Below are 19052 nucleotides of genomic sequence, written 5' to 3' on the forward strand. Positions count from 1 at the left end.
GGGACCTCTTTCTGGGTGAAATAAGCCAGAAAAAGGACACACCTTTAACAGAGGATTAACCCTGAAAAACAGTAGCCTGTTGCATATTCATACACCTCATACAGAATGCATAACTTCCATTCAAACAAAGGATTCTGTCTGGTCAGTGTCGACTTCTTCCTCTTAATCCTGACAGTGCCTTCAGGGCTGAGAGAGGCAGGAAGAAGTTAGTTTCTTGTGATAAGGGGGAAATAAATTCTGTTTCTCTGAAAGATTTAGGTGTCCTGTGGCTGCTATCTCGGTGCAAGTCCTTTCTTTGGGGAAATAAATTCTCTTTCTCTGAAAGATTTAGGTGTCCTGTGGCTGCTATCTCGGTGCGAGTCCTTTCTTAAAAAAAAAGTATCCTACATAGCATTGTTTCTTTTTTAACATTATGTTATAACCTAAAACTATATTTAACACACTACTTAAGAAAATGAACACAGCATAACTTTCTAACACAACACATATAATATTCATTTTAATATTTGCGAAAAGCCACTCGTAAAACTCGCCTTTTTCACAACTGGGCAGCAGCATTGCGCTGGAAGAGCTGCCCTGAAGAAAGTTCCGGAAAACAATAGGAATTGTTCTGTGCCTTTGTTCCCTTTCCTCGCCGGATGTCGGAGGAGATGGGGCCGCGCTCGCTGCCGGCGGGTGGGCACGGGCAGCCCGAGCCGGGATCCTCGCTCCTGGCACAATTAAACCTTGGCACTGTCACACCAGCGATAAAATGGGCCAGTGATTCTCTGTGTCTGGGGGCAGGCGGTTTTCTTGTGGCTGCAGATGCTAAAGCTGCTGTTTGCTGAGGGATCTCAGCCCAGATTGCTGCCAGCTCTGGGAGGGGATTGTGGTGCCCACACTCTCCCGGGCAGGGGTCTGAGCTGGGCTTGTGGCAGAGAAGTTGCTGACTGCTCCCTGACTTGGCAGCCATGGGGTCATTTTGGCCCAAGCAGCACTGTGCTTCCCATTTTCTATCCCTGGCAGTCCTCAGTGGGCCCGAGCACGTGGGGGGAAATCCCTGGGTTTCCTCGCTGTGGCTCTTGCTGCTTTCTGCCTTCTGCCTGTTGAGAGCTGCTGCGTGTGGTCACTGCCCAGATCAAAGGCTACAAGCACAGGGGAGGAGGGTTTCCCCCTGCTCTGCCAAGGGAGATTCCTCTCGCCGTGCCAGAGCCAGCCCTGGGGCTCAGGTGTTTCTCCAAGGCAGCCTACGGAGAGAGATCACAGAATCAGAATCCCCAAGTGGTTTGTGTTGGAAGCAATATTAAAGCTCATCTGACTCCAACCCACCTTCCACTAGCCCGGGTTGCTCCAATCCCCATCCAGCCTGGCACTGAACATTTTCAGGGATGGAGAGTCCACAACATCTCTGGGCACAGTCAGCACAGAGCCTTGGCGTGGGGTTTGCTTGGCCAAGCTGACAGCTCCCCACGCAGAGCCCCTAGGTGTGCTTGTTCAGCCTGCTGAGCTGCTGATCCTGGTGCAGGAAAGCTCAGAGGTGTTTCCAAAACCCCAGCTGCTCTGCACAACCCCAGGGTTGGGACAAGAGTCGTTGCTGAAGGAAATTAAAGCACAGGCAGTGAGCATGGAACATGAATGTTGCCTGCTTCCCCTTGGCTTCTGCATTGCTCTTTATTCCCTTGGCAGAGAGATCTCAGCTGAGCTCCAAGCCAAGCAGAATTTTCCCATTGCAGGTGGAGCTGGGGGTCCAGGCAGAGCTCCTGCAGTGACCTGTAGGCCCCTGTCCTGCTCTTCTGCCTCTGTGCAGACCTGAGATCTACAGAAAACACCCAGAGCACTGTTCCCACAGTCAGTGTGCTCACGGCTGCCTGGGTTGGGTGCTGTCCATCCAACGGGGTGAGCCTGGGGATCCTGCAGCTCTGGGGAGGTGCCTCAGCCTCTTCAACAGGTTTGGGCACACTGGTGGGAAGGTGACAAAAATTAAAACAACTACATCAAGGAGGGACAGGCAATAGTGAAGAGCTATTGGTCACATGCAGGGTGAAATGAGGGGAATGCAGCTGTGGGGGCTGCACAGTCCCACCCAAAACAGCCCCAGTGTGGAAGCGTGGTCTCAAAGCCTGTCTTCCCTTGCACTGGTGAAAGTTGAGTGTCTGCTTTCTGGAGCCCCTTCAGAGCCTGCCAGCTCAGCTGCCACCATGTGTCCTCCAAATGCAGGGCAGGATGCTCAGCTTCCTCCTGGCTGCCTGGACAGGCCCGTGGGCTGCAACCCACTGCCTGCTGCCATGGCCAAAGCAAGCTGGGGGCTCCCAGCTCCTTCCTTCCCTGGGGCTGGCGGTGCCTGTGGGGCCAGGGAGGGCTCTGGGACACGAGCTGTGCTGGTGGCTGGCCACCGCCTGGCAGGGATTGCTCCCGAGGGCAGCTCCGTGCTGGGAAGCTGGCAGCAGCACTTGCTGTGTTGGGGAGGCTTTGTGCTTTTTTTTTTTTTTTTGGTGGTTTTCCTAAAAACGGTGCCTTTTGCAATCCTCCCAGTCTTTCACAAAACTTTTCCTGGCAGAACCTCTCCAAAACTTCTGGGAATCCAGCTTTTGAAAGGCGTTGGGGTTAAAGATGTTTGCGCTTCTGTGCCATGCTGACAGGTTTCCTGGTGTGGGGATCCCTTGCCGGAACTGCTTTATGGTGCTGGGTTGGACTCAGGGAGCTGCAGTTGCTCCAGGAAACACAGGGAAGATTTTCAGCCTGGGAGAAAGGGCAGAGGTGACAAGGGAGGAGCCTTGGAAGCGGCTGAGGATGGAGACCTCATCCCACCATCCTGGGGAAGGTGTTGCAGTTGCTGAACCCAAACTGTGGTTTGGGGAACTGCGATCTGGGATGTCACTCTGAGAACAATTCTCCCCAATCCCTTCATAACTGATCCCAAAGGGCTGATGTCCACCCTGCTGCTCACACAGGTGAGACCAGCTCCTCGTGCTCATCACTGACCTCCAGCTCTACCCCCGTGGCTGTGAGTGTGGCAGGCTCTGCTGGCCCTGCTGGTGCAGACAGCAGAGTAGACAAAAGCTGGGGACACCATGGGATGGGCATTTGTCCATCAGTTACTTATGGGGTCCCTCAAAGCTTTGCCCTTGCTGATGCCTGCGCTGCGTTTCAGGGCAAAATACTTGACAGACTTAGAGGTCTTTTCCAACCTAAAGGATTCTCTGATTATGTACAGATGTCAGGAATAAAGGCTGAAATGAGTAAGGCATGAAGCCCTGAAACACGGCTTTGTGTCTGCAAATAATAAGGAGTGAGTTACAGCCTTGGAAGAGCAGGAACGTTCCCCGTGTCCAGCGGGGTCCAGCCGCTCCCTGGCGTCGGCGAGGTGCCCTCCTGGCACTGTCCCCTGTGTGAAAGCTCTGCTTGCAGTGGATTGCCTACAGATGGGTTTCTCAACCTTTCCTAACGCAGGGATGGCCAAACCTTGCTGGTGAAAATCCAAGGATCATTTTGTTCGGAGCCGCCACATGGTTTTATTTACGCCCCATGCGAATTAGGCAAACGTCTCGCTGTTTGTCTCTTTTATTTCATCCCCTCGTGCTTGTTTCTGCACACAGGAATGTGTGCCTGTGTGCTTAGGAGCTATTTTGCAGACCACTTCCTACTGTCCTGGGGACAAGGAGCAGGTTCTGGACCCAGTGTGACGGCGGGGAGCGGCATGTCCCTGTCCTTACTTCACATCACAGCTCGGCTCCCCAGGCAGGGAGCAAAGCACCAGGCACTGGCCAAGCCACTCCACCATCTCCTGCCACGCCAGCATCCCAGCCCAGAGAGGGGGAACCCTTGAGGACCTCCAGTGTCCCTGTCCTCACCTGGAGACTGTTCATTAACGTGGCTGAACAGCAGCTGAGCCCACCATGTCCTCTGTGCTCATCACTGGGGGCTTCAGTCCTCCACCTCTTGCCTGGAAGCCCACAGGTCTCTCTGTGTGTTGAGGGGGCACCCACAGCTTGTCCTTGGTGAGGATGTCCCCACTGACTGGTTTTTTGGCCAAGAAAGCACTGAAAGGTAGCTGCATCCTTTTTGGAAAACCAATGGACTCAGAATCTCTGCCAGGATTTTCCCTCCCTCCCTGGACCCTTGCAGAGCCTCAGCAGGAGCCTCCCCCAAACCCATCCCTTGCTCAGGGCAGTTCTGCCAGCTCCCAAAGCCACGCTTAACTTGACACATGTGTGCAGCCCTGGGAAATGTGGTGGCTCTGATTCTTGTTTGTGATGCCTTGCCCAGCTCCAACCTGACAGGAGCTTTCCCTGCAGTGCCCACCTCTGTGCCAGACGTGCTTGGAACACCACTCTCCTTCTCCCCATGGCCTGGGGTTCAGTGAGGCCACTGCTCCCAGTCCCAGCCCTGGTGGGTGCCCTCAGGAGGGACTGTGCCTGTCAGGGGAGATGGGGTGGTTTGTCCTCCTGCATCCCTTGTGCTCACCTCCAGCAGCTGCCATTCAGGGCCCCCAGCTGCCTTTTGGAGCTCCCAGGTGCCATTCAGGACCCCCACCTACCTTTTGGGACCCCCAGGTTTGGTTGTGGCTGTGCCATTGGGCACCATCCCTAGCATGAGGATGACCATGAGGATGAGGAGGCAGCAGTGCCTCATCTCTTGCAGAGAGGCTAAGCTCTGTTTAAGCACGATCCTGGTGGAACCCGAATTTGGGGGATGCCCAAAGGGAGGCTGTTAGGAGCGGGGAGCTCCATGCAGCCCTGCTGGGGCTGTTGGACAGGCACACAGCCACTCTGCAGCCTCTGAGACAGAGGCACCAATGTCCTGGTGCCCTGGGCTGCGTGGGGCTCAGACAGCTCCTGTGGGGGTGTGGGACATGGTGCTGCACTCCTTGGGCTGCACTCTCAGCCCCAGCACTCCGGGGTGAGGACAGACTGACAGCAGGCACGGCTGTGGGTCGGGCTCTGGCTCTTCCTGGCTGACAGAACCCCCAGTTTGCGACACAATTTCTGGCGTTTGGTCCTCGCCATCCGCTTCCCATTCTAGCGCTGGCCTTGCAGGAAGGCTGTGGGGACCAGGGGGGTGGGAGCCTCTTTCAATTGTTTGGGGAAGGGAAGAGCCTGGTTCTGTGGCTGGTGGAGCCCAGCGGAGCTCGCTGTGTGCAGGGAGCTTTCCCACTGCTGGTGCTTCCCTCGGAGCAGCACAACCTGGAGGGTTTCTGAATCGGTGGCATTTTTGGTGGCTGGCCCTTGGGATGGAGCCTGGCCTGGGGCATGGCGTGGGCATCACCTGCCTGGGGCAATGCCGGGGGAGAAATGTGCAGTTTTTGGGACCTGGCCACGGTGGGGTGGGATCAGAGGGGTCAGAGGGTCTCTCACCCAATACAAGCTGAAAACCAATGCATTTAGGGGCAGGAGGGCTCCCACCCAGCCCTCTCCAGGCAGGAGTGAATCTCTCACCTACTCCCATGCGAACCCAGAAAAATGAATCACCAAAAATGAAAGGAAGCGAAGAAAGCAAGCAAAAAATAACGATTAAAAAATCCCTCCCCAAAGCCGCCTTCCAGAGGGTTGGGCAAAAGATAAAAGCTCTGGAGGAGCCGGGACTCCTCCTCTCCCACCACCGACCTCTCATTTAAATGTCTGTGTGCAGGCTGCAGCCGGCACTGCCTTGCCGGGAGCCCCCCAGGAGCCCCCCGGGAGCCCCCCGGGGGCGATGCCCGGGCAGAGCATGGGCACGGAGCCGGGCTGCGGCAGCCGGGGCTGACACGGTGCCGGGGCTCCCGGGGCAGAGCATGCCCGAGCCCCCGGGGCGCTGAGCCGGGCAGGGCAGGGCGGACTGGGGGGGGTCCCGGTGGATGGACCCCCCCAGGGCACACCCCGATGTCGGCGGCACTGCTGCTGTGGCTGCTGCTGCTCCGCTGGGCCAGCGCCGGGGGCTCCGGCCGGACGTGGCAGCACTGCACAGGTAGGAGCCACGGGAGGGGACAGGGGTGTCACAGGTGTGGGACGGGGCTGTCCCACGGCTGGGGTGCTCTGAGGGTGCTCTGTTTTGGGGGGCATGCTCTCGCTGGCAGCCCAGCCCCGTGTTCTGTGCTCAGTGCCCACCCTGTGCACCTCGGGGCTGCATGGCAGCACCCATGGGTGGTGGTGGCAGGGTGTGGGGTCATTCCTGTGCCTGCAGCCCCCCCAGGGCCCACGGGGGAGCAGCCAGCCCTCTGGGAGCCGTGGGGAGAGCTGTGCCTGTCCCTGGGGCACCGGCGCGGCCCCAGGCTCTGCTGGGGCAGGGGATGGACTGGGAAAAGGGACAGGAGAGCCATGAAAGTCCCCCTGGAAAGTCCCTCCTCTGTGCTCTTGACAGGCACAACCCCCACCCTCCCGGCAGCAAAAATTCCGTCCCACATTCCCGGCCGGAGCTCCGGTGTCATTTCCCGAGACAAGGAGGGTCCCTGCCCTGGCTCTGCCATCCCATCCCATCCCATCCCATCCCATCCCATCCCATCCCATCCCATCCCATCCCATCCCATCCCATCCCATCCCTGTGCTGTGTGGGCAGCCCAGCTGAGCTCAGCTTTTGGGGCCGCTCGGGCCCAGGCTCTGCGTGCTTAGGGCTTGTCCCAGTCTGATGGCAATTGTATTTGCTTTTTGTACAGCCCAGGTGATGTGAGAAGAAAAACAGGGGGAGAATGGGGAGTTTCTGCCCACTGCCTCCTCCCCAAGGTGCCCCAATCTCTCTGGGAATGTCGCTGCTGTCCCCAGGCAGCCTTAGCTGGAGGGATCCAGGGGGTGCTGAGGCCCCAGCATCATCCTGGGGACCCCAGCACAAGCCCCACTGATGCCACCTGTGCTGCCCAAGCTGGGCTGGAGCACCCCAGCTGCTCTGCCAGCCTTAGCAGTGATGGATGTGGGAGGCAGACCTTTGGATTTAGGGATTTGGGTTTGGTTTTAGGACTTGGCCCCTTCCTGGCCCACAACCTCCAGCACCAGCTGAGCTCTCCCCTCTTCATCCTCAGCATCTCAGGGGCAACTGGGGGCTCCTAAACCCCTCTGCAAATCCAAGCCTGAGTTCAGCTTGTACTTTTTGCTGGGAAAAACAGGAACTGGCCGTTGCCCGAGTGATGCATTTCTGAAATGAGCTGTTCCAGTTAAAACTCCCCCACCAAGACTTTGCTTTAGGAGCAGCTTAAACCAGCAGCGGGGCGGGCAGGGGGCACGCAGAGCTGCCAGGGTGGGAAGGACCTCACCCATCTCCCTGCTCTGGTCCGGATGGAGCCACACGAGCACATTCCTGCTGGCTCTGCCCACCTGGGGCTGGGCTGGGCTGGCCAGGCGTGTGTGCAGGAAGCGCTTCCCTTCCGCAGCTGGTTTGGATTCAGACACACAGCCAGCCTTGCTCGCAGCTCCCTCCTTCCCAGCCCTCCCGCCGTGCCCCAGCAGCCCGCATTTATTAGTACAAATTGGAGCTAAAAGCCAGCTCTCAGCGGGGCGGGATGGAACCAGGGATGTTTAGTGCAGCCAAGTGCTGCTTCATCTCTCGGGCAGCAGCTCCCTTCTCTGCCAGAGCAGCGTTCAAAAGTAAAGCCAGGAGGGTGCAGGAGAAGTCCCCACAGCTGCTCCAGCCCTTCCTGTGCCACCCCTGGCATTGTTCCGTGGGGTGGCACTTTCTGGAGCTGCGGTGCCGTGTGCTCCCACCGGGGCGATGCCCTGGGGCTGGCACGGCGTTCTCCTCTCCGGGGAGAGGGTAATTATTTATAATGAGTGGTTTTGGTGCCTGCCGGGAGAGTGCGTGTGCGTGTGTGCAATTAGGGCTGGGCTGGGAGAGCCTGGACGGGACCCGAGGGGTGGAGCTGTCCTGGGGGGACAGGGATGGGGACAGCTGGCTGTCCTGAGAGCCGCTCTGCGGCACCGCAGCCCTGCCTGCCCTCCTGGCTGAGGCTGCTGCTGCCGCTGCATCCCGAGGAGCTGCCGGGCTGGCATCTCCCGGCTCCGGTGCCAGCGCTCAGAGCCGCCCCAGCGGTGCCGTGCCAGCCTTGTGTCCGAAGGGCAAATCCCACCCTGCAGCAGGGGACGGGGCGATGCTCTTCCACCGGGCAGGCTGCTGGGCGCGCACCCGCATCCCGCAGCGGGGATAAACACTGATAAACAAGCACTGATAAACGCTCATAAACACCGATAAACACCGATAATCACTGACAAACACTGATAAACACCGACAAACACCGATAATCACTGATAAATACCGATAAACGCTGATAAACGCGGATAAACACTGATAAACACGGATAAAGACTGATAAACACTGATAAACACTGATAAACAAACACTGATAAACACCAACAAACACCGTTAAACGCTGATAAACACTGATAAACGCTGATAAACACTGACAAACACTGACAAACGCTGATAAACGCTGATAAACACTGATAAACACTGACAAACACCGATAAACACTGGTAAATGCTGATAATCACTGATAAACACCAACAAACACCGATAAACACTGATAAGCAAACACTGATAAACACCGATAAACACTGATAAACACCAATAAACACCGATAAACACTCATAAACAAACACCGATAAACACCGATAAACACCAATAATCACTGACAAACAATGATAAACACTGATAAACACCGATAAACACTGACAAACACTGATAAACACCGATGATCACTGATAAACACTGACAAACACTAATAAACACTGACAAACACTGATAAACACTGATAAACACTGACAAACACCGATAAACACTGACAAACACTGACAAGCACGGATAAACACCGATAAACATTGATAAACACCGATAATCACTGATAAACACGGATAAACACCGATAAACACCGATAAACACCGATAAACACCGATAAACACTGACAAACACTGACAAACGCTGACAAACACCGACAAACCCTGATAAACCCGCGCTGTGTCCCGCACAGAGCTGCGCCCGCTGGACGTGCTGGCGGAGGCGGTGCCGCCCGGGGCCCCGGCCCGCGGCGTGCGGGTGCTGCGGGCTCGGGGGCTGCTCGGCCTGCAGCTCTCGGCCTCGCCGCCCCGCGCCCTGGCCTTCCCCGCCTCGCGGCTCTTCGTCCACTGCGACCGCTTCCCCGAGGAGTTCTCCATCATCGCCACGCTGCGGGCGCTGCGCCGCCCCGCCAAGGTGAGCGCGGCCGGGCAGTGGCACGGTAACGGCACGGTAACGGCACGGTAATGGCACGGTAACGGCACGGCGGGCACGGTGTTGACATGGTGAGAATTAGGTACAGGCACAGTACAGGCAAGGAGCGGGCACGGTGCGGGCACGGTAATGGCACGGCAATGGCACGGTGTGGGCACGGAGCGGGCACGGTACAGGCACGGTGTGGACACGGTGAGAATTAGGTATGGGCACAGAGCGGGCACGGTAATGGCACGGAACGGGCATGGAGCGGGCACGGTACAGGCACGGTGTGGATACTGTGCGTGCACGGTAACGGCACGGTAACGGCACGGTAATGGCATGGTAATGGCACGGTAATGGCACGGAGCGGGCATGGAGCGGGCATGGTACAGGCACGGTAATGGCATGGAAATAGCATGGAAATGGCATGGTACAGGCATGGAGCGGGCACGGTATGGGCACGGTAATGGCACGGAGCAGGCATGGTACAGGCACGGAGTGGGCACAGTGTGGGCACGGTACAGGCACTGTGCGGGCACGGTAATGGCACGGTGCGGGCATGGTGTGGACATGGTGCGGACACGGTGCGGGCACAGAGTGGGCACAGAGTGGGCACGGAGTGGGCACGGAGTGGGCACAGCGCGGCCCCGCAGGTGCCAGCCCGTGCCCTCCCGCAGAGGAACGAGTACATCCACGGTGAGAATTAGGTATGGGCACAGAGCGGGCACGGTAATGGCACGGAACGGGCATGGAGCGGGCACGGTACAGGCACGGTGTGGATACTGTGCGGGCACGGTACGAGCACAGAGTGGACACGGTGTGGGCACAGTGAGGGTACGGTGCGGGCATGGTACGGGCATGGAGCGGGCACGGAGCGGACACAGTAATGGCACGGTATAGGCACAGTAATGGCAGGGAGCGGGCACAGCGCAGGCACGGTACAGGCACGGAGCGGGCACGGTAATGACACGGAGCGGGCACAGCGCGGGCACAGCGTGGCCCCGCAGGTGCCAGCCCGTGCCCTCCCGCAGAGGAACGAGTACATCTTCACGCTGATGGCCGAGGGGAGCCCCAGCGTGCTAGTGGGGCTGCGCTACGCCCCCGACAAGCTCCACTTCCTCTTCTGGAGCCAGGAGCGCGCCGGCGGCTGGCAGACCCGCGTCACCTTCCCCAACGTGTCCCTCTCCGACAACCAGTGGCACACGCTCGTCCTGGCTGTCTCCGGCCAGTCCTTCTCCTTGACCGTGGACTGCAGCGTCCCCAAGGATGTGTAGGTTGGGGCAGCGCAGCCGGCAGGGCGGGCAGGGTGATGTTCTTTCATCGGCATCTCCTCTGGCCAGCTGTGAAATCGTCCTCTTGTGTGAAACCTCCTCTCTGCCCATCCCCAGGGTGGTGGAGACTCCATTTCCAGCCTCGCTGTCGGTGAGGAGAGCCAGCTTCTACCTGGGCAGCAGGCGGAGGAGGAAAGGCGTGTTCACGGTAGGTGCCCGTGGTGTGGGCTGCCCCGGGTGCCCAGGTGGGCTCGTGGGTGCCCGTGGCTGGCTGTGGGATGACCCACAGCCCTCTTAGTCCTTTATGCTGGCAGGGCTTGGGCCACGGCACAGGAGGGAGAGGAGGCTGTGGGTCCTTCCCATGTGGAGGCACGGCAAGGCACTGCTCCATGCCCCGTGCCCCTTACATCAGCTGTGGGATTGCCCCAGCCGGGCATCTGGCAGAAGTGCATGAATCCCGTGGGCACTTCTGCATCCCAGGAGGGAGGGCAACAAGCAGAAGTCAGGCAGGAAATCCAAGGCACGGATTGCCTGTAATTCCCATTCTGTGATCTGTGGGACATGGTCTCCATCCCTCTGCTCCCACTTTCTCAGGGCTTGCTGAGACAGCTTGTGCGTGTAATTCCCATTCTGTGATCTGTGGGTCTTGGTCTCCATCCTCTGCTCCCACTTTCTCAGGGCTTGCTGAGACAGCTTGTGCTGCTGCCAGGAGCTGATGCCACCCCCCGGATATGCCACGCTGTGAACTTCAAAGTAGCAACGCTCTCTGTCCCCAGTGTCCTCCAGGATGTCCCTGCCAAGCCAGTGAGCAACGAGGTGCTCAAATACCCCTACGGTCAGTGCCCCAGGGCAGGGCTCTGCTGGCCCCTCCACCTCTGTGGGCAAGGGGCTGGGAAGGGAGCAGGAGCAGAGAGGAGGAGGGAGTTCCTGTTCCCAGCACCCTCTGTTTCTCAATCCCTGGGATCCCTGTCCAAAATCTCCCTGAACAGACAGGGTGGCCATGCCCGGGTCCCTGGGCTCGTGTCAGTGGCCCCACACAGTGAGTTGTCCCAGTCTGTGGCTCCCCAGATTTGTGCTGGCATTCCATTTTCCCCACTGCCTGATGCCCATCATCAGGATGAGGCCAGGGCGTTTTCCCCTTCTCTGCTGCTCCCTGTGTGCACTGAGAGGCTCCTCGCTCCTCCCCTGGCCAGAGACTGACATGAAGGTGACCCTGGGGGCCCGGCCACGCTGCTCCAAGCAGGAGAAGGCTCAGTTCTGGTTCAACGCCTCCCGCCGAGGGCTGTACCTCTGCAACGGCAGCGCCTGGCTCTCCATGCTGGAAGGTACCCCGGGGAGCTGCTGGCACTCTGGGGAGGGAAGGAGAGCCTTGCAGCAGAGCAGGAGCTGAGATTTGCCCTCGAGGCCCCTTTGGGATGGGAATCAGCAGCAGTGAGGGGCTGGGGTGTCCCCCTGTGTCTGCTCTGCTTGGCCAGGCCTTGCTTTGCTCTCAGTGCCCATGACACTTCCAGAGCACCTCTGGATTTCATGCCTCTGTGGTGCCTCCACATTATCTGTGTCTCCTGGGAATTTTGTGGGCAGGATGAGCTCCTGACCTGTCTGAGCAGGGCAGCTCAACCCAGGGAGAGCCATGCTCGGGGTGTTGGGGTGCTGCCCCAGTGCTGAAGCGTTTGTGGGATGGATAAGGGGAAACAAGGAGACCCAGCAGCTGCCAGAAATACTGGGAGTGATTGGGAGGGTGGCAGACACAGGTCTCAGTGTCATCTGGGCTCTGGTGGGACATTTTGTAAGGAAAACAGTAGGAGTACCAAGGTGGGAAAGGCAATGGGATGGATGGGTGTTCTTCAATAGTGACATGGATTTCATCCACTGCCACTCTCACTGACTCCAGGCTGTCTTCCCAGCATCCCTGGAGAGGACATGGGGGATGGGATAAGTCCCTAACTGATCTTCCCTTCCCTCCTCTCCCAGCATATTTCTTCTGCCGATACCCACAGGGTGGGTTTGGATGAGCCATTTGTTCCCCACAGCAGCTAGCAGTGACTGGGCCCCCTACCCTTCCCTACCTCTGGAAGCCATCAGGATTGCACGGTGTCCCTGATTCCCCAAGGAGAGCTCATCCAGGGCCTTACTGACCTGTGCCCCTTGGTGCCACCAGCACTGCCCCTTCTGCCACTTGTCCCTTCCAGTACCCATCCATCTGCTATCAGGGCTGCACTGGAGCTTTCTGCTCCAATTTCTGGCATGGATGCTGTCTTAGTCTTCCCTAACCTCTCCTGCTGTCATCTCCTCCCTGTTCTCTTGAGGATAAATACACCAAAATGATCAAAATCCATGCCATGGGGGCTTTCCTGCTCCCAAAGGACACACTCTGCTCTCTGCTGGAGGCCAGGCAGGGCTGGGTGGGGCTGGAAGTGCTGCAGCCAGCCTCTTACCACCCCTTGGTTTGGCCCTTCACCCCCGGGGGCACCAGGACCTTCAGAGCTCTGCACAGCAGCAGGGCCCTCATGGGGCCCTCTCCAGCTAAACCCACCTGGTTTTAACCCCATCCCTCTCTTTTTTTGTGGGCTGCCAGTCCAACAGAGGCTGGACTACGTGGAGGAGTACCAGAACCTGGTGACCAACTCGGAGACGATGGGCATCGAGGTGTTCAGCATCCCCAGGCTGGGGCTCTTTGCAGCCATGGCCAACCGGCTCACGCCACCGGGCTCGGCCATCTACAGGTGGACTGAGGGCAAGTTTGTGCACTACCAGAACATCCCCACCCACCAAGCTCAGTCCTGCAAGTATTTCACCATTGGGAAGAAGGTGAGGCTGCCAGGAAGGTGCCCCCATGTTTCAGTGCATTAAATTGCAGGTGCCCAGCGCTGGATTCTCTGAAGCCTGGAGGCTTGGGCATGGTTTAGAGAATATAGGTAACTGCATCTCAGAGATCTGCCTGTGGTCTTCAAGAGCCATCAGGGCCTGCAGTTCCCTCTTGAGACCCACTGAATCCAACCTGCTGCATTTTAAAACTCTCTTGCTTTTTAATTATTCCAGGAATTCAGAGCTATCTCTTCTCCCCTGGGCAATCTGCCTTGGGGCTTGAGCAGAGGATTTGCCTGGTTCCTCTCCCTGAGAGGCTAAATATCCCTTTGGAGGAACCCAGGACAGCCATCTGCTGAGAGCCAGCTCTGTGCAGGGCTCCCAGGGAAGCTGGGATTGCTCCCCGTCTGTCATGACCCATTCTGGCTGTGTCTCCAGGGTTTTCTCTTCCCACTGAAGCTGTTTCTGGGAATGCCCCAAAGGGGCTCCTTGGACTGGTGCTTGCAGAGAGAGCAGAGCTGGGGATTCACTTTTTGTGGGAGGACAGGGGGACAGCCCAGCACAGCCCTGGCCTTGGGCTGGCTACTCCTTGGCTGCACAAAGCCCTGGTCCTGTACAGGCCAGGAGGTTGGAGAACCCCCACTGACCCTTTCCTCTTTGTGGGCTGTGGCCCTGTGCCTCTTTGTGCCCCAAACTGGGGTGTAATCTCTGCTGCTCCATCTGAGGGACCCTGGGGTGGCACAGCATGACAGAGCTTGGATGTGCTCCCTGCCTTGCACTTGGCCACCTCTGCTGCCCCACTCTTGTCTCTTACACTCTCACAGGGGTTGCTTGGTCTGAAAAACCAGAGTTTTCTCTCAGGGGAATTGTTATCATTATTGTCATTGTTATCATTATCATACCTGCCTTTTTTTTGTTCTGAACCACCTTTACTTGCAGGGGCGTTTGTCAGCTGAACCTCCCTCCTTCCCCCGTGCATTTCATGTCCATGCTCCCCATTCCTGGGGCTGGAGAGTGAGTGCAGACAGCTCAGCTCTCTCCCACCTTGTCTAACAGCCGCTGGCTGCCAGTTGTGCCCCTGCCATCCTCCAGGACCCCCACAGGCCACTGGGTCCCTGTCCCCACTTTGTGTTGCTTGGGGACAGCTCAAGAACCCCAGCCAGGGCCACACCAGCCACTCCATCCCACCTCCCCCTGCATTTCCTTGCCCGTGCTGCTTTGAGAGGAGAAACCCAAGCCATCCTGGCTTTTCTTTTCCCAGATCTTCCTGGCGGTGGCGAATTTTGAGCAGGATGAGAGGGGTCAGGAGTTCTCGGTGATCTTCAAGTGGAGCCGCAGGAAAGCCAAGTTCGTGGCGTACCAGCGCATCAGCACGCACAGCGCCAGGGACTGGGAGGCCTTTGTCATCCAGGGAGAGGCTTTTCTTGCTGTGGTCAACCACAGAGAAGGTACCCAGCCCTCAGTGCTGCCTGCAGGGTGCTGTCTGGGGCCCTGGCAGTGCCCTGCCCGGAGCAGGCTGCCCCTGCATGCTCAGGAGGGCAGGGGAGGTGAGCACGCCTGGGGTGCCCCAGGACACCCAGCGCCTTGAGAGGAGAGAAAAGCAAGGGGGTGACAGCCACCCTGTGGGTTTCTGGCTGCAGGGGACAAGGACAGGAGTGGGGATGGTGTCTGTGCTGAATCTTTCTGCTTATTTTCAGTTTTATCCCCAATACTGCGTAACCTGCTAGTGCCACAGGTGGAGCCTTTTGTGAAGCCAGATCCCCAGCTTTGTGGGCACACGGGGAACTGAGTGAGAGCCAGCTGAGCTCCCTCCCTGACACCCTGCAGACATGATCCAGCCCCCTTCCCCTCCCCAGGGAGCTGTTCTGGGCTGGGATGTGCAGCCCTGGATGACAGCACAGCTCTGTGGGGTGCTCCCAGCTGGGCTCAGATGAGCCAGTGGCTCCTTCCCTGCCATCAGGGCTGGCTCAGGGGGCATCAGTGCCTCTGGCACCAGGCTCAGAGCTGGCACCAGGCTGCTTGGGCACCTGTGGGCTGGGCTGGACACTCCCTGTGTCTCCTGTTGGACTCCATCAGAGTGAGACCTTCCCTTGAGGCAGTTTGCCAGCCATGCACATCACACAGGGGTGAGACCAACATGGCCAAGCCAAAGTGGGGATGTTTCCCTGAGGGGGACTGGAGGTTCAGTCCCTGCGGAGCTGCCACTTATCCATGTGGCCATTCCCACTCTTCCTGCAGCCTTTCTTTGCCCCAGTCCCTGTTGCAATAAGGATCTAAAGCCTGCGGGGTCCCACACAGGTGGAGATGCTTGAGCAGAGCCCAGGAGCTGATGGAGCACGTGCTTTAGGACAGGGGGAAGCCCCCAGTGTCAGGAGCTGAGGGATGTAGGCACAGAGTGTGTGGTGATTGGGGTGGGGCTGAGCCCCATCCCCAGTGGGCACAGCTGTGAGCAGCACTGACAGCAATGAGCCATGGAGTGCCCAGGGGCTCTGAGTAACCTCCAAAGGGAGCAGAGGGCACACAGGGGCAGGGCATCAACAGGAGGGGATAAAAGCCTGGGATAAAGAACCAGAAAGGCAGAACTTGCAGCCCTCTGAAGTGATGTGGTGTTACTCTGTATGGGCTGAGTCCTCCTGAAATTGTGTGGTGACACTCTGTGTATTGTGGCCATCTCAACTGTGACCTGTGCTGTGGCATAGGGACACAGCTGGGACTGTGGGACAGCCAGCAGAGCTTGCCCACCCTGGGGTGCTGGCAGGGAGTGCTGCTTGTGTGGGGATAAAGCCCCTGCCTGTCCCTCCTCTGCCAGGGCTGCCACAAAGCTGCTGCTGTGCACTTGTTGGTGTGCTCCATGGGACGGAGGCTCTAGGAATGGAGACACTAGGTAGGGATGGAGGGGATTTTTAGGTAGGGATGAAGGCTGTAGAATCTCTTTGGCTACTTCTTGGGGAGCAATAAGTCACTTGCAAGCAGCCTCGTGACCTGCTGGCAAATATTAACGTAGCTGAGCCTGCTTTGGGGTCTTGTTTCCTACACAAAGCAGGAATTGCTGTCCCTCATGGTGCACATCTGTCTCCCCCAGGGAACAACCACAATATAGACAGTGTGATATACAGGTGGAACCCCAGGACAAGGCTGTTTGAAACTAACCAGACCATTCCTACCTCTGGAGCCTACGACTGGGAATTCTTCACCATCGGACCGTATTCCTTCCTGGCTGTAGCTAACACCTTCAATGGCACATCCACCAAGATCTACTCACACATCTACATCTGGCTCCGTGGCTCTTTCCAGCTCTTCCAGTCTATCCTGGTAAGGCTTGGCCACTGCTCCTCAGTCCCCCCTCTGTGCTTAGGCAGGGCAGCACATCCAGCCTCTCACGGCCTCCTTCCCCACAGACATTTGGTGCAGCCGACTGGGAGGTTTTTCACATTGGGGACAGAGTCTTCCTGGCTGTTGCCAACAGCCACAGCTATGACAGCGGGATGCCAGCACCCTCCAACTTCTATGCCATCAACTCCTCCATCTATGAGCTGAACATCACGGCCCAGATGTTTGTTAAATTCCAGGACCTTCTCACCTACAGGTACCTGTGCAAGGATTCAGGGTGCTCCTCAGTCTGAGCAATCCAAAGGTCTCACAGAATTCCAGAATGATTTGGGGGGGAAGGGACCTTAAAGCCTACCTCATTCCACCCCCTGCCATGGGCAGGGACACCTTCCACTAGCCCAGGTTGCTCCAAGCCCTGTCCAACCTGGCCTTGGACATTCCAGGGATGGGATGGCTGCAGCTGTGGCAGGGCCTCTCCTTTTTCAGTTTAACTCTTGCTTGTCTCCTGGAGGGCTCCTGCAGGCTTCACACTCCCAGGGACTGAGACTGGTGAGAGGTGGGGAGGGTGATGGCTCCTTGGCACCAAGTCCCAGTGGGAGCTGGGAGAAGGGCTAGGTTTGGGAATGAGGGTGGATGTCTTTCAGGAGCAGCCTGGGAAGAGCAGGGTTTTCTGTGTGTGCTCAGGGTGTCAGAGCCACACAGAGGTCACCTCACCTGTCCCTCTGCTCATTCCATCCCCAGTGCCCTGGACTGGGAGTTCTTCTCAGTGGGAGACGACTCTTTCCTGGTGGTGGCCAACTCCTTCGATGGCTTCACCTTCTCTGTCAACAGCATCATCTACAGGTACTGCAGAGGACAGGCTGGGGGCTGCTCCCTGCAGGACCCCCCTGCAGGGCACAGCCTGCTCACCTGCCCAGGGAGCATGGTGGGACTGCTCCCTGCTTCCAGGCAGGGATGGGAAGCCCTGGTGAGGGACATCCCAAACTGAGCCACAGCAGGGAGCTGGGGGATGGCAGCTCCATGGCTCAGCTCCCTGCCCTTCCCGGGTGCCCAGCCCAGCCCCAGGAGCTAACTGCCTTCCCTGTGCAGGTGGCAAGGCTACGAGGGCTTCGTGGCAGCCCACCAGCTCCCCACGGTGGGCTGCAGGGACTGGGAGGCGTTTCACACCGCTGAGGGCTCCTACCTGCTCTACTCCAGCGCCAGGGAGCCGCTCTCCAAGGTGCTCCGGCTGAAAACCACCTGAGGCAGCTGAGACACGCCGGGACCAGCTGGGCTGCCAGGTGGAGATGGACCACAGAGCCCGGGAATGGCTCAGCATCAGCTGGGCTGGCTGGCTGAATGCTCTGCAGGAAGGGAGGAGGAGGAGGAGGGAGCTCCAGGCTCCCTGCAGCCTTGTCCAGGCGCTGTTTCTCCTGGGAAAGCTCTGCCACCATGCTCCATGTCCTACCCAAGGTTGCTGGAGGCTGGGTGCACCCCCTGGCTTACCAGGGCCATGGTGCTTGGCAGTTTCCAGTCCCCAGGAGGGACCCAGAGCTGCCAGCAGCTGTGGCCAAAGCTTGCACAAAGCCAGGGAAGGAAGAGGCAGAGCAGAGCATGAGCTGCTGGGATGGGTGCATGGCAGAGGGGAGTAAACTGTGAGAAATTGTGGGGAAAAGCGTGTCCAGGCTTGGCTCTGCCTGCCTGGGGCTGTGATGCTCCTGAGGACCATCTGGTTTGACACTGCAGCCATTCTTGTCACCTCCATGCCACTGCCACAGGTGCCTGCCCACCCTGCCACTCTGCCATGGCTGGGTTGGGTCTCCCTCAAGTGTTGTGTGTGTTCTGCAGACCTGTTGGTGTGCTCGAGGGCCAGTGCTGGTCCTTGCTGGTCCGTGCACCTTTGTGTGGGGTTAGGGACCCCTGAGAAAACCTGCTTTACATTTGGACCCATCCAGCTACCACGGGAGTGGGAAAAACCCAAACCTGCTTCAGGTGAAACTGTGGCCTCTTTTCTTTTCCTCGCCTTTGCTGGGGGACTCTTTTGCTTAACCAGAGCTCTAATAAACTGTGTGCACCCAGCCTTTCTCCCCCATGGGTAACCCAGCTGCTCTGCCTGTGGCAGAGGCATCCCTCCACCCACCAAGTCACCCCTGAATGTCCATGGCTATGGGTAGCCCACTGAGGACGAGGTGCCCCTGAGCACCCGAGTGTGCTGGGGTGAGGGTGCCCCTCTGTCCCCCCCACCCAGGACCCCCTGCCTCACCTGAGTGTCCCAGAGCACCTCTCAGCCTTCCCCAGAGCCAGGATTCCTGCTGGGCTGAGCCACCCCCCTGGCACTGGGGAGCACTCATGAGGTGCCAGCCCCATCAAGAAGGGCTGGGGGTCACAGCCTGAGCCTTTCCAGGGTCCAGACCTGCAGGGTGAGCCTCTGCATCCCTCCCTCCTCTCCCTCTTCAGTGCAGCTGGCTCTGCCAGGAAGGGCCATTTCTCCCTTGTGACAAAAGGGAGAATTTGATTTGCTTCCATCAATAAGCTGTGAGCA

The 19052-nt window shown here is 58.2% G+C and overlaps 1 protein-coding gene across 1 annotated transcript; it reads left to right on the forward strand.

The window, feature by feature from the left end:
- The first annotated feature begins 5735 nt into the window (after window positions 1-5735).
- TSPEAR (thrombospondin type laminin G domain and EAR repeats) lies at window positions 5736-18508 on the forward strand. Its single transcript, XM_039727965.1, has 12 exons — window positions 5736-5922; window positions 8905-9125; window positions 10157-10395; window positions 10514-10604; window positions 11075-11231; window positions 11590-11721; window positions 12972-13204; window positions 14463-14649; window positions 16284-16513; window positions 16600-16787; window positions 17273-17374; window positions 17621-18508. The coding sequence occupies exons 1-12, from the start codon at window positions 5838-5840 to the stop codon at window positions 17772-17774; spliced, it is 2019 nt and encodes a 672-aa protein (XP_039583899.1). The 5' UTR covers window positions 5736-5837; the 3' UTR covers window positions 17775-18508.
- The last annotated feature ends 544 nt before the right edge of the window (window positions 18509-19052 follow it).

The sequence above is a fragment of the Passer montanus genome, unplaced genomic scaffold (genome assembly GCF_014805655.1).
Source record: "Passer montanus isolate IOZ18808 unplaced genomic scaffold, ASM1480565v1 scaffold63, whole genome shotgun sequence".
Lineage (NCBI taxonomy): Eukaryota > Metazoa > Chordata > Aves > Passeriformes > Passeridae > Passer > Passer montanus.